This window comes from Peromyscus maniculatus, chromosome 16, assembly GCF_049852395.1.
Source record: "Peromyscus maniculatus bairdii isolate BWxNUB_F1_BW_parent chromosome 16, HU_Pman_BW_mat_3.1, whole genome shotgun sequence".
Lineage (NCBI taxonomy): Eukaryota > Metazoa > Chordata > Mammalia > Rodentia > Cricetidae > Peromyscus > Peromyscus maniculatus.
The window spans coordinates 36,377,541-36,392,068 of NC_134867.1; the positions used below are offsets into that span (position 1 = coordinate 36,377,541).

The 14,528-nt window shown below is 42.0% G+C and overlaps 1 protein-coding gene across 2 annotated transcripts in view; it reads right to left on the reverse strand.

Annotated features, from left to right (window-relative positions):
* Positions 1-1,081: 1,081 nt before the first annotated feature.
* The window catches only part of LOC143268881 (MFS-type transporter SLC18B1), a 32,244-nt gene continuing 18,797 nt past the window's right edge, over positions 1,082-14,528 (reverse strand). For both annotated transcript variants that reach the window (XM_076552624.1, XM_076552625.1), the window contains 8 exons: positions 11,054-11,190; positions 9,243-9,344; positions 6,680-6,771; positions 5,018-5,113; positions 3,687-3,761; positions 2,660-2,753; positions 2,506-2,558; positions 1,082-2,078 (listed from right to left, as the gene is read on the reverse strand). In XM_076552624.1, coding sequence (XP_076408739.1) covers positions 2,012-2,078; positions 2,506-2,558; positions 2,660-2,753; positions 3,687-3,761; positions 5,018-5,113; positions 6,680-6,771; positions 9,243-9,344; positions 11,054-11,190 — 716 coding nt within the window. In that variant the 3' untranslated portion in view covers positions 1,082-2,011. The remainder of the gene's footprint in view (positions 2,079-2,505; positions 2,559-2,659; positions 2,754-3,686; positions 3,762-5,017; positions 5,114-6,679; positions 6,772-9,242; positions 9,345-11,053; positions 11,191-14,528) is intronic.

The window sequence follows — 14,528 nt, forward strand, 5'->3', positions numbered from 1 at the left end:
ATCATCAAAGGTCTGGAGAGAAATCAAGTCTGAACTGGTTTGTACTGTGCGGGGAACAGCACTAAAATTTCAGCACTAAGCTAAAAGCACTTAACTATTTTTTCTTAGTATAAACACACACCTCATTTATTATTTTCTCCATTTACATTTTACATCTTGACCAACTAGTCTCTTCTGTGAAACTTTTTTTCTGGGAATAGAAATCTAATATACTTAACATATTCACTTTTTTCTTTCTTGTTTTAGACATGGTCTCACTATTTAGTCCTGGCTGACCTGGAACTCACAGGTACTCACCTGCCTCTGTCCTCAAGTGCTAAGATTAAAGGCTTGCACCATATGTCTGGTTTGACACATTACCTTTTAATACCATTATATTAAGGAAATTACTTAAACTTTACTTCCCAGTAGTCCACAAGGACGATACCAGCTAAGTCTCCTAGCAGTGGTGGAGAGAGTGCCTGAACTAGCCTTCTCCTGAAATCAGATTGGTGATTACCCTAATTGTCATCAGAGATACTCTATCCAGGAACTGATGGAAGCAGGTACAGAGATCCACAGCCAAGCACCTGGCTGAGCGCCGAGAGTCTTGCTGAAGAAAGGGAAGAGGTATTGTATGAACTGGGGTGGGGGTGGGGGTCATGACAGGGAACCCACAGACAGCTGACCTGAGCTCTTGGGAGCTCATGGACTCTGGACCAACAGTTAGGGAGCCTGCATGGGACTGAACGAGGCCCTCTGCATGTGTGTGACAGTTGTGTAGCTTGGTCTGTTTGTGGGGTCCCTAGCAGTGGGACCAGTTTCTGTCCCTGGTGCATGAGCTGGCTTTTTGAAACCTACTTCTTATGGTGGGATGCCTCACTCAGGCTCAAGGCAGAAGGAAGGAGCTTAGTTCAGCCTCAACTTGATATGCCATGCTTTGTTGACTCCCATGGGAAGCCTTACCCTTTCTGAGGAATGGATGGTAGAAAAGAAGTAGAGAGGAGGGAATGGGGAAGAGGAGGGAGGGGAAACCGTGGTTAGTATGTAAAATAAATTTAAAAAACGTTAAAAAGAGTGTTTTGAATGAATGCAATGGATAGACAGAAAAAAAAAAATCTTTTATTCTATGCAAAAAGAAATGTAACTACTACAATAAGAAAATGAATCAGGAGGTATAAAGTTGATGTTCTCACTTCAAGTAACAGCAAGGATTTTACGTGAAGCTAGAGGGAGTATCCTTCCAACATGCAGCACACACTCATAGCTGCCGTTGGGGAAGGCAGAGGGCCTGCCCTGCCTAGATGGAACATATCTTCCAAGAGTATGAAAAGTAGTAAACCCAATAAACAAACACAAATTGTGGGACTAAAACAAAGAGATACTAAGATTGGAAATGAATAATGGTATGGCAAATAATATTTATAAATACAAATCATAACTAAAAATGTCACAAAATAGAAACTGCAGGTATCATTATTTTGTGTGTGTGTGTGCCTTCCACAGAAATGTTTTTAGAAAACCTGAAAGCCAAAGAATGTTCTACAGTTTTTATGTGGCAGGCAGGAATTTTGTCTTTTTAATGGATATAAAAATCTCAGTGCAGAGAAAGCACGTCTTTCAAAACTGATTTCATAAAATTATACATTCTGTTGTATATGTTCAATGTATATTAAGGAGCTTCATTTCTTCACATGTTAATTTTAAGAAGTGCATCTGTAGAATTGAAGAACTTAGAATGAAAAACGAACTCAAGAATAAGAAAGCCAAAGAGAGTCAATAATAGCACCCTGAGGGGCAAGGCGGGTCATTTAGAAACACCAGCTTCTGCTGGTTTTCCCTTTCTCATAGATGTTCCGAACTACAGTAAGCACAGCCCGGTGCAGGGTCATCTAAAAGCAGCTTGACACTTCCAGGGTTCAAGTCCAGGATGCAAGGACTTCTGCCTGGCACACAGAAAGCTCCTCCAGCAGCTGCTGTCATGGCTCGAGGCACCTGTCTCCCAGTCTGCATCAATCCAGAGCTTGCGAGCCTAGGTTTCATTGGGCAAGAGCCCAGCTTCTTCCTCCTCTGTGTCAATGATGTTCTGAGCTTTAGACCTACAGTGAGGTTAAAAAACAAAAACAAACAAACAAACAAAAAAAGCCAGACAGTACTGATCATCTTAAAAAAAACTAAACACAGCTAGGTGTGGTGGCACACACCTTTAATCTCAGCACTCAGTGGGCAGGGGCAGGCAGATTTCTGAGTTCAAGGCCAACTTAGTCTACAGAGCTAGTTCTAGGACAGCCAGGGCTACACAAAGAAACTATCTCAAACTCTACCGCACCTTAGAAAAAAGAAAACTAAACCTCAGTACCTACATCTCCACCCAAGCACCTCCTTGGATCTACATGCCTGTCAACCAACAAGGCTTATGTTCCCCAGAAATCTAATAGCAAGAAGGGATGGAAAATAATATTCCTCTTCTACTTTCATGAGATAGCCTTTTTTTAAGGGGAAAGGAGTCCGGAAAGCTGATCATACCTTCTTCTCGTCTTTGAGTGCTCCCAGAGATAAAATAAGCCCATCGCAAGTCCCTTTAACACAACAAAATGCACTGTTAAAGCAAGTCCTCCATGACAAGTATCTCCAAAGTGTAAGGAAATGGAAGAAACCCCACAAATCCAGGATTACTCACACTTATCAGAGCCCATAGGCCTTGTATAGCGGCTGCCCACTCAAAACCAATTTTCTCATACAGAAATCCGCCCAGCATTGGTCCCATGAAAGCACTAACCATGGAAAGAAAAATGGGTAAGTATCTAACAGTGCAAAAACTACTTTATAAGGATGTGTGACATACCAGTCACTGGTCTTCCTTAAACTAAAACAATAAAGGCTAAATAGATAGGGAGATTCTCAGGCATAAGTAAGAGTTCTAGGCCTGGGTGTGGCTCATTGGTAGAGCACTTGCCCACAATGTGGAGGGTGGAGTTTAATCCCCAGATCCAGTGCTGAGATGGGAGAGAGAAGAAGAGAAAGAAAGAATTATGATTATTAGAAAGTTGTAAACAGTGGAATTACAGCTGTGAAGTAGGTGACCTACATAACAATAAAAACAGTAGCACGTGTTTAAAATAATCTATTTTGTGGGTGGGGTGCACGCAACAGCATCATAAGAAAGTCAGAGGACAACCCTGTGGAACAGGTTCCCTTTTTCTTTCTATCTTTCTGTAGGATCACAGGATTGAACTCAGGTCTCCAGGCTTGTGTGGCAAGTGTTTTACCTGCTCAGCCATCTCACTGGCCCACTATTCTTTCTATTCTTAATATCTGAATCAGTTCAGCACATAGGTATTCACTTTGTATGTGTTATATTGCTACTATACAGTGCATTGTCTGATCTATTAGGAAGTAAATAAACAAGCAAACAAGCGAGCAAGTGAATCAATAAAGGAATGCATTTTAAAAGTCTGAGACATGCTTCAGTTAAAGGAATTTTTAAGTATTGCTCAAAGCAAGGACCATGAAGGTACCTTAGCTTGGTATGACATCTACTGACATTCTAGATTTTGGAATCACAGGTTGTGAATTAGAATTCTTGCTCTGCCCTAAATGAGCTTTTGCCTTAGATAATCTCATGGACCTTTTTAGTGTTTTCAATTTTCCATCTGTAACATGGAGAGAGAACATTCCATCTCTCAGGTGCAAATGAATTCACTTACCCAACTGACCACATGGCGCCAGTAAGACCAGATACGAGTCCCAGCGTACTTATTCCCTCTTCAAACCCATTTTCACTGCAGGGAAACATGGACAGATGCATCATGAAAAGGAGAACTTGTGTGGGAAAGTTGTGTGACAGATACATTAAGATAAACCACATATAATCTGAAGAAACTAAATATAAGAGCATTCCATTCTAAAGTAAGAACTCATCTGGGAGCTGGAGATGTAGCTGGATGGTAGAGTGTAGGCTGTCATGCCCAAGGCCTTGGACTGAAACACCAGCACAAAACAAATATCAACCCTACACAAAGATTGTAGGCAACTGAAGAAGGCTGGGAGTGGGAGAGGTACACTTCCCCAGGGAAGAGTACACCAATTGTTTGTCCAGTGCCAAATGGTCAGCCCTGAAAACATACATACATGAAACATTATACTGACTGTACCGGGTATATATATTAGGAATATATATATATATTTATATTTATACAAATGCACATATGCATGCAACAACAACGAAGAAAGAGAACATGAATTGGAGAGTGTAGAGGGGTATATGGGAGGGTTTGGAGAGAGTAAAGGAAGGGTAAAATGTAATTATAATCTCAAAAATTAAAAACAAATAGATAAAATATGTAAATCAAATTTGAAGGCATTTTCATAAAATAACCTGATTTTACTACATCTATCTGTATAATAGCAAGAATCATCACTCATTTGCATTAAATGCTAATTAAGTACATAATTAACTAAGAAATTCTTAAAATAGGATGAAGAGAACAAGGGCTGCTCTAAGAAAACAGAACCAGCTCTTTGTCCTCTGAGTGTCATTGAGAAACCCCAGCACAGTCAAGACCTTAGTGTTCATGAACATGCCATACACAAAGGAACAATGGTCAAGCGACAGATGGCTGGTCATCCTGTGCTCTTGTATGATTCTCTATGCACAGGGGCAAATCTGAAACTTCTTCATTTGGTTCTGGACTTTTAAAACTATTCAACACACACACACACACACACACACACCACCTGAGACATACAAGAAGCCAAGCACCTCCCTGTAATCTATTTTACCTTTTAGTATGTTAATGTCACTATGTTATTTTCAGTATGGTTCCACTATTACTTATATGATTCATGTCACAATATTTGTATGATCTGAGATCATGAAGATTTACTATTGGGCAAATATCCAATCCTCTTGGGTCTGAACAAGTGAGGTGAGACTGATTGCCTATCTCCCACTCCCCACCCCTTCCAATCCCACCCCACCCCACACCCACTACCACACCCATCACTGTGGAGCTTGTCAAACCACTGAGAAACTTACTATGCACAACTAAGGGTCTCCGGGAAAGTTGGGATGATACTCATTCCAGCAGAGATGCCATTTACCACTAACACCAGCACCATGAGCCAGAGCTGACTGCAGAGGAATTGAGAAGAAACGAAAGCGTTAGTATTTTAAGAGACACAAACTTAAAACCGAGGGCAGGGTGGCAGAGAAGTTATCTTCACAGATAGTTCACTTGTTTCGATCCCATTTCCATCTTGTCCCATTCCATTCAGTGAGAGCTCGGGTTAGCACCTTCCACCTCTGCAGCAAAAGCATCTCTTGGGTCATCTACAATCACTTTTGTTCCCTCGTTTCACACACACATGTTTAGTCATACATATTACACATCTGCAACCAGCCGGCCCTCCACCATAACAAAATCATACATATTACATATCTGTAACCATAATTAAATTCTCTCAACATCAATGCTGTTGATCATCTAATCATTTCATCTTGAAATTCAATTAAACAATGACAAAGAGGAGAGGGGGCAAAAGAAGAGACTAGAAACTAACAGATATTCTATGTTGGGCTCTAACTAAATATCTGTCAGACATTATGCATGTAATTCTTTTTTGTTGTTGTTTTTGTACCAGGCTGGCCTTGAACTCACAAAGATCCACCTGCTTCTGCCTCCTGAGTGCTGGGATTAAAGGCAAGCGCCACCATGCCTAGCTTGCCATGTATGTATTAGCTTTAGTTTCTTTTAAAATTAAATTTATTTATTTTGGAGGGGAGATATGCCACAGTGTGTGTGTGGGGAGGGGGGATGGATGAATGGACAACACACATAAATCAGTTCTCTCCTTCTACCATGTAGCTCCTGGAGTTAATTCCTGGAGTTCTAACTCAAGTTTCCAGGCTTGGCAGCAAGTATCTTAGTGGGCTGATCATATTGCTGGCCCTGGTTTCTTTTTATAGACAAGAAAGTGTAGGATCTTGGAAGTTAAGTGATTCATTCAAGTTCCACTACCAGTGATAGAACCAAAATTGAAACCCAGATCCAAAAGACTCCAAAATCACCCTCTTCTCATGATGCCCGGTTTTACCCTAGAAGTATGGGGGTGGGGGGGAGTCCAAGAAGCTCACTTTGTTTCAATAAATAAATTATAGCAAATAAATTCTAATGAGCAACTACTACATGCTAAGGATGACCCAGAAACAATATAAGACTTGGTCACCCTCTCAATAAATGAGAAGAAAGAATCAGAAAACCACAATTGTATTCTCTAAGTATCAAGCAAAGGTTGTTATCAATAAATGTTATTTTGAAAATCATTCCAAGCACCTGTGCAGTTGAAACACAGGAGAAGACATGGTACTGTGGTGCAAGCCTATAATCCTAGCACTTGAGAGGTAGAGTCAGGAGGATTGTGAGTTCAAAGCTAGCCTCAGCTAACAGAACAAAACAAAACAAATACCTTATAGATGAGAATCAACATTTTTCTCATTTGATAAAGATTTCATGTGTTAAGATTTGTAAACTACTGTGAGCTTCTAGTGAATAAAGCATTGTCAGTCACACAAACAGTTCAATACAATCCTAAGTCAAAGTTAACATTTAAATAGCAATGCTTGCAGTACTAAGTCACTTAAAAAAATTAAACAATTACTAGTACTATTTCTCCAAAAACACGGAACAAGACAAGTTACCTTTTAATGTGCAAAATGGGGACAGGTCCTAAGAGCATGTAGCACCCAGCTGTGATTAAGTTTCCAAAAATCAGAAACCATTTCCTGAGATTCTGGTAAAGAGAAAGAGTTCAAAGCTTAAACCAAAGGACCCTCTGTAATCAAACAATATAAAAAATTCATTAGAGTAATGACATCCAAAACCCCAAACACACTGAAGCAAATGAAACTTCACATTTAAGAGAGAACAGGCAGATGAAAAATGTAAAGGAAAGGAGGATATTTTGCAAGATGGTGGGATGAGCAGGGAGTTTCCCCGGGAAGGGGGTACATTACAGAATCTTGGCACATCATGAACTATTCCAAACATGCAAGAATTTAAAAAGCAGTCACGCCAAGCAACTTGCTAATGTGTCATAATACCTAGATAAAACACATTATTTAAAAGTACCTGTGGCAGAGTGAATGAACGACTTCCCTCCCCACCAAGCCCCAGGTTCATATGCTATTCTAGTGCCTAATCTGATGGTGCGTGGAGGTCAGCTTTGGAGAGGTGATGTAGTAGTGAAGGAGGAATCCTCATGACTGGGATCCACCCTCTCACAGGAGAAGTCTCTGAGAGCATTTCCCACTCTTCCACGTGGGGTTTCTGTGAGTCAGAAGTGGCCTTCAACACCAAGCAGGAGCCTGGATCTTGCAAAACTGTGAGAACTAAGTATCCCTTGTTTATGTGTGCTCCAGGTCTTTGATATTTTGTTATGGAAGTCTGAACAGCCTAAGATGGTATCTAATAAAAGTAGCCCTTCTAAACTGCTTAACTCAGGCTATGTCTTTCTTTTTAAAGGAAGGAGCAATGTCTTGCTTGCTATATAGCCCTGGCTGGTACTGAACTAATGATCTCTTAGTCCTCTGGCCTTCCAGGTGCTAGGGTGACTAACATTTGCCACCATACCTGGCTTAAGTGTGGTGATATTTTGTTCCCCAAAATATTGTGTACCCTAATAAACTTATCTGGGGTCAGAGAACAGAAAAGCCACTAGATACTTAGGATAGGCAGTGGTAGCACACACCTTTAATCCTAGCATTCCAGAGTCAGAAATCCACCTGTTCAAGGATACAGCCAAGCATGGTGACTCACGCCTTTAATCCCAGGGAGTGATAGTAGAAGGCAGAAAGGTATATAAGGCGTGAGGACCAGAAACTAGAAGTATTTGGCTGGTTAAGCTTTTAGGTTTTGAGCAGCACAGTTAAATTGAGACCCATTTTGGATGAGGACTCAGAGGCCTCTAGTCTGAGGAAACAAGACCAGCTGAGGATCTGGCGTGGTGAGGTAGCTGTGGCTTGTTCTGGTTCTCTGATCTTCCAGTTCACCCCAATACCTGGCTCAGGTTTGATTTTATTAATAAGAACTTTTAAGATTCATGCTACACTTAAGATTATGTCTTAACACTTAGCTCCAAACATTGTTTAAGATGTTAGCTATCTGGGGTCTGGAGAGATGGCTCAGTGGTTAAGAGTTCTCTCAATATTGTCCTAAGTCAAAGTCACTGTTTAAATATTAACACTTACAATACTAAGGCCATACTAGTCCTCTTCTAAGGACCCAAGTTTGGTTCCCAGCACCTGTGTCAGGGGGCTCACAAACGCTAGAAGTCCAGGTCCAGGAGATCCAATGCTCTCTTCTGGTCTCTGAGGTCACCCATATACGTGTGGCATACACATACACAGACACATAAGTTTACACACAAACAAAAATGAAGGTAAATCTTTAAAAAAGTGAAACCATTAGCTTTTTGTTACTTGGGTTACTAAGTGATTGCCCCATAACATATACATCTTATGAATATATATGCAAAGCTAATGAGAGAAAAATGCAAAATCTAAGCACTAAAGCTGCAGAAGCAGCCACGGAAATGGGAGGTCTAGTTAATGGTGATATTTCTGCTGATCAGTCATGCAGACTGAATGGGTTAGGCCAAACTGAAAGAGAACAGAAGAGATTCGTTTCAAGATGGGTACAGAATGGTTGATGAACACTTGCAGGGTCATTTTTTTCGTAGCCTCTTTCTTAGTCAATTTCCCTCTATTAGGTTTGCGATCTGATCAAGTCCAAGAACTTGCAAGAGCCTTAGACTCTGCTCTTGTGACTGGGATCAGGCTTTCTGTTTTATTTTGCGTTGTCTGGGTCATTAAGGAAGTTTTAGAAGGTATAATACAAACCAGGTTTGGCATATCAACAACAGACTGTGATCCTGACTCTGGGAAGATTCTGGGAAGCAAGGGGACTGAGTTACAGATCAGCCTGGTCTATACAGTGAGGCTCAGTCTTAAAAAAACAAACAAACAAACAAAAACCAAAAACATGGTGCAATAGTTTCCAGTAGATTTAGCACCAGACTCTTCTTCACATGAAATACTAAACTTGAGTCTGCTGAGAGGAACAACTGAGGCTGAGAGTTACTGGACTTTCTCTACCAGGCCAAATGAAAGTGTCCCCTTTAAGGAAGGGACCTTTAAAATTCTGGAGAAGTGACTACAGATCTAAACATGCAAAAGAAACTCAAATATAAGTCAGGATACATACAGGCATCCTATCACAGAAGAGACCAAACAGTGGTGACGAAATGGTGTAGGATAGAGCTAGACCCAGGAAGACCAGTCCCACGTATCCAGCTGGCAAATTGAACTGGAAAAGAGATTCCATGTTAGAGCAGCATGTGAAGTCCCTCTTTAATATAAACACACCCATTTCTGTCCTTCTCTTCCTCAGCTCTATTCACAGAAGTCTATCAGTTACACCCAAGTATCTGTATTGTTTAGCTGTCCATAGCTGTGACTAAGACACCCAAGAGAACAATATAAAGGAGTGGATTATTTATTTTGGCTCATGGTTTCAGAGCATCATGGTAGGTATTTATTTGTTGACATTATTTCCTGGGCATGAGAAAATACGAGGTACAATGGAACCCACTATAAGAGTTTTTATCAGGGAAGAGAAAGAGTGGAAGTGGGTAGGCATACTGAAAAAAAGTGTGTGGGGGGGGGGTGGGGACGGGGGTGAGAGAGAGAGAGAGAGAGAGAGGGGTACATGCCACCTCTGGTGAGAGGGAGAGAGAGTGGGAGCAGGTCAAGCCTGCTTTTATATATCACCTAGTGCTTGCATAAATGAGCTTACGTAGCTACGCCATGCATGTGCATAGATTATGTGATCACGATGCATGTAGATTACGTGACCACACTTTACGTGGATTATGTAGGATGTAAGCTTGACTACTGACAGCGCATGGGCGGTCATGTGACTCCAGAAGTGGCTAAGAATAACAGTAGGGAGGGTGTGGGAGAGCAGAGAGCTTACAGGATAGCAGCCAGGAAGCAGAGAGAGAGGATGCCTGTGTTAACTGGCTTTCTCCATTCTTCCCTTTTTTCATCCCAGCCCCAGCCTCTGAGATGGTACTGCCCACAGTCAGGGCATTCCCGGCTTAGTCAGTGCTAAGTAAACTCAGTGTACCCAGAGGTACACTTTACTAATTTCCTAGGCACTTTCCCATCCAATCAAGTTAACCATCAAGATTAGCTTTCCTAGAATTCCTCCTAACTTTGTCTTACTTTGTACTGGGAATGGGTAAATACTTTTTTTAAGAGGGGAAAAAAATTCCAACCACTTATTGGACATCTTAGAAGTTTGGTATTGTAGCATTTGATAGTAAACATATAATTTTATTTCTACAAATTGCATTTTCATATACAGTGTTTCACAATTTTATGTATACAACGATTCATACACAGAGCTTGTTAAGTGATCATCTTGGATCTTAGCCCCAGGTTTGGTGTTGGTGGGGGTGGGGCATGCAGGAGGGTGGTGTGTCACAGGGAAAAGCAAATTAGCTAGTATGAATTCAACATTTATGTTTCAGCAGTGGAGACTCTTGGTTCCTTTCTCCTATTCTGTAGTATAGAACATAGTCATCATATTATAACAAATAGCTAAAAGTTAAGTGGACCCAGAGGACATTGGGGAGAGAAGGATATCTCACATCAAAAGACCTAGTGAGTACTCCTAATGCCTCATTACAACTCACAGAAGAAGAGAAAATGTATCATAGTTAAGCAACATGGGAGATGCCCTCGTAGACATGGAATGCCGTGAGCAAGGTCTTGGGTAGGAGGAGACATTAGAGGAAGATTCTTTCTTTCTTCCTAGTGGATCAGACCCCCAGATCACAGAGTCATACCCTAGCTCAAAGGAATATCACTGAGGGAAAATATAGTTTACCAGAGAACGCAGCTGCCTGTTTACCTCCTTCTCCCAGCTGAAGGTCTTCCCCTAAAGGAAGAGCCCAAGGGCACCATAATCATGGCCACCTGTACAAAGCAGAGCTCCAGCAGGCTGCTTACCTTCTCCAAGATGAAGAGAGAGAGGATTGGCTCGAGGAAGCCGAAGCAAGAGCTGAGGGAGATGATGACGAAGGCTATGAGACCGACCTTGGGTAATGAGACAAGTTTCCAGAAGGAGTGTTCACCTGGATCCGACTCTGTGGGTTAAAGATAAAAACAGAAATACACCATTGCAATCCTTATCTCTTAGCTTTATCGTTTAACTTACTTTGAGAGGCAAAGCTGTTAAGACTGTCTGGTAGTAGAAATAGCTGCACCTCTGAATTGTCTGGAATTAAATATTATCATCTACCCTAACCCTCTTCAGCTGTAGAAGCCACAACTGATTTCATTTAAAGGACTGACTTTTATCCTGGCATCTCTATACTTGTAGGGTAGGAGGGTCAGGAATTCAAGGTCATCCTCAGCTCCACGGTGAGTGTGAAGTCGTCCTGGGCTACATAAGACTCATCTCAAAAAACAAACAGCAAAATCCCCAATTAAAAAACAATCCTTGAGCTTTCAAATACAGATCCTTAAGTTTTCAAATACAATGAGAAGCAACTGGAGTCAGGGTGTGCAGGGAAGTTTTTAAGTTACAGTCTGGAAGTAAGGTCATCTGAAGGGGATAGTGCAAGACACCCCTGCAGAAAAAGAGCCGTCCAAGCTTCGCCCAGTCTGTGTGTGTATGCTTAAGGAGGGACTCACCTTTGTTTTGTAAAACAAGACATAGTTATTTTTCTGAGGTCAAAATAAACGCTACATTGAGGGACTGGAAGGATGTGTTACTGAATCTTGTGTGAACTACTTTTATCATTTAAGATTAGTACTTCCATTCTCCTAACAGTCAGTAATCCCTGTTCATGCCTCTCTGAATAGCAGGCATGGCTACCTGCAAGCCTCTGGGCATAGTGACTGCTTTATTCTCTCTTTAGGAAGTTTTCAACACTGACCTCAGGTCCTGGGAAGACCAGGAAGTGCTCTAAACCATGCCGTCATCTCTCCGGCTCCCCAGGCATATTATTTAAGAAAGAGATCATTGTGGAAAAGTATGTGGTGACTGTGTGGTTCTTAAAATACGCTTAGGAGCCTGAGAAATCACTGGGGAGTCCACAAAGAGAACAGCTCAGACACTTGGCGCAGAGTCCTGTCACCCGCCTCTCAGGAGCTTAGTTAGAATTGGTTACTGTGATCCGGTACAGAGACAACACTGGCTGTGAACACGGAACTTCACTGAGGGTCGGGATCAGCCCTCACAGACCCCCACTTTGCCCACCCACAGCATTCATCATCATCATTCACAACGACCATGCATATGCAAAGTGCAAAAATTCAAAGTGTTAGTATTCTGACCCGCCCCTTGGAGACCCGCCCAGCTTCCTGATGCAAAGTCCCCTTTAAAAAAAGAACTGCCTCTCCCTCCCTTTCTCCCCTCCTCCCCATTCCCATGAGGTGTGCACCCTTGACTCCTCACCTCCCGCCCCCTTTCCCTGTCTTTCTCATCTCTCTATTATAATAAACTTATTTCCACCGGGATGCATTGCCTGGGGTATGAGTGACTGCCGCTGCATCTGCCCCGTGTGTTTCCCTGCGTGCGTGGGATACCCTGGCCCAGCCAGCCGGGGTCGCCCTCGGGCAATATCATAACACAAAGACTGTACGAACTTATGCTGTTTTTGTAATATTCTCAAGAAATTTTCAGAATATAGAGATTTAGTCAAGACTATCAGCCTGTTACTCCAAAGCACAACCCTAAATTCAGCTCCTAAACTGCAGTATGTATTTCAACTTAGAGCGAGATCAAGTGCCCCCTGGTGGCACAACGGAGATATTGCCAGCAGGGAGTCAAACCAGGTGTGGGTTTTGACCTGTATTAAATTTGAATTGAAAATTGCAAAAGATGGGCTGGAGAGATGACTCAACAAGCAAGAGGACTTCTCTTCAAGAGAACCGGAGTTCAGTTTCCAACACCCACATATGGTGTCTCACAATCACCTGTAGCTCTGGCTCCAGGAGATCCCAGGCCTCTGGTCTCTGTGGGTATCTGCGCTTACATGCACATACTAATAACACCCACACACATAATTCAAAATGATGATAATAATAACAATGAAGTGTGGTGCATGCCATTAATCCCAGCACTGTAAAAGTAGAGGAAATCAGATCTCTGAGTTCCAGGCAAGCTTGGTCTACAGAAAGAGTTCCAGGATAGCCAGGGATACACACACACACACACACACACACACACACACACACACACACACACACATCTTGAAAACCAAAAAAGTTAAAAAAGCCTCAACAACTAATAAAAATTAAAATTAAAGTAATTTTTAACTATAAAAGATTTTAGTTTTAGTCTATTACATTTCTTGTGCATACAAAATGCATTATCTGCCAGGTAGTGGTGGCGCACGCCTTTTAATCCCAGCAATTAGGAGGCAGAAGCAGGAGGACCTCTGGGAGTTCGAGGCCAGCCTGGTCTACAAAGCAAGTTCCTAGGACAGCCAAGACTTCACAGAGAAACTCTGTCTCAAAAAACCAAACCAAACCAAACCAAAACAAAACAAAACAAAATTATCTGTTAACCATATATGGCTCAGTGGTTAGGAACACTGGCTGTTCTTGCTGAAGACGTGGGTTCAGTTCCCAGCAGCCACGTGGCAGCTCACACCCATCTCTAACTCCAGTTTTGGGGGATATGGTGCCCCTTTTTTGACCTCTGTGGGCACTGGCAGGAGACATGCACTTAGGGGTTCCCTGCAGGTGTCATACAGGGAAGCTCACCATACAAAGAGAGAAGAATGACGACCCAGTGCAGACTGGCTTCATCAGCCTGGATCAGACTTCAGGGAGTCTAAGAACAGGCAGTTTATTCACCATAAGTCCAGCGTCATTTGGAAAAGAAAAGGTTTCCTGGTGGAATGCAATCCCCCGTGCACAGGAAGTGTAATTACATTGAAACTCAAGGCAGGGTACATGTCATTTCTTCCAAGAAGATAGGTTCCAGAGGTACACTGCGTGTACTAGCTTAAGGTTCTAAGGGTCTAGCCTGGTCTTGGTCCTATAAATAGCACAGAAATCGTTTGGGCTATTAGCCACCTTTGGTCCTGGTTGTAGGAGCTTGGGGGAGCTTCCGTTTGTGAGGGTCATTTAGAGTATTAGCCACCTCCTCCTGGTTGTAAGAGCTTGATATGGCCTGCCCCAACAGATAATGCAGATCACCAGACTGTTAATCACTCCCAATTCTCTTCTCAGATTTCTGGATGGAAGAACAGGTTTTTCAGCTTTCCCCTTGGAAAGACCATCCTGTATGCTTAACATTCCTGGGTTCTCTGGAGATTCCTTGGCTCAAGGACCTTTGTGCTATGCTCCCAACAATGCACATGGTACACACACACACACACACACACACACACACACAAAAAAAAAAAAAAAAAAACTCTGATATACATAAAATAAGTAAACTTAAAAAATAGTTATGTTTAAAATAAAA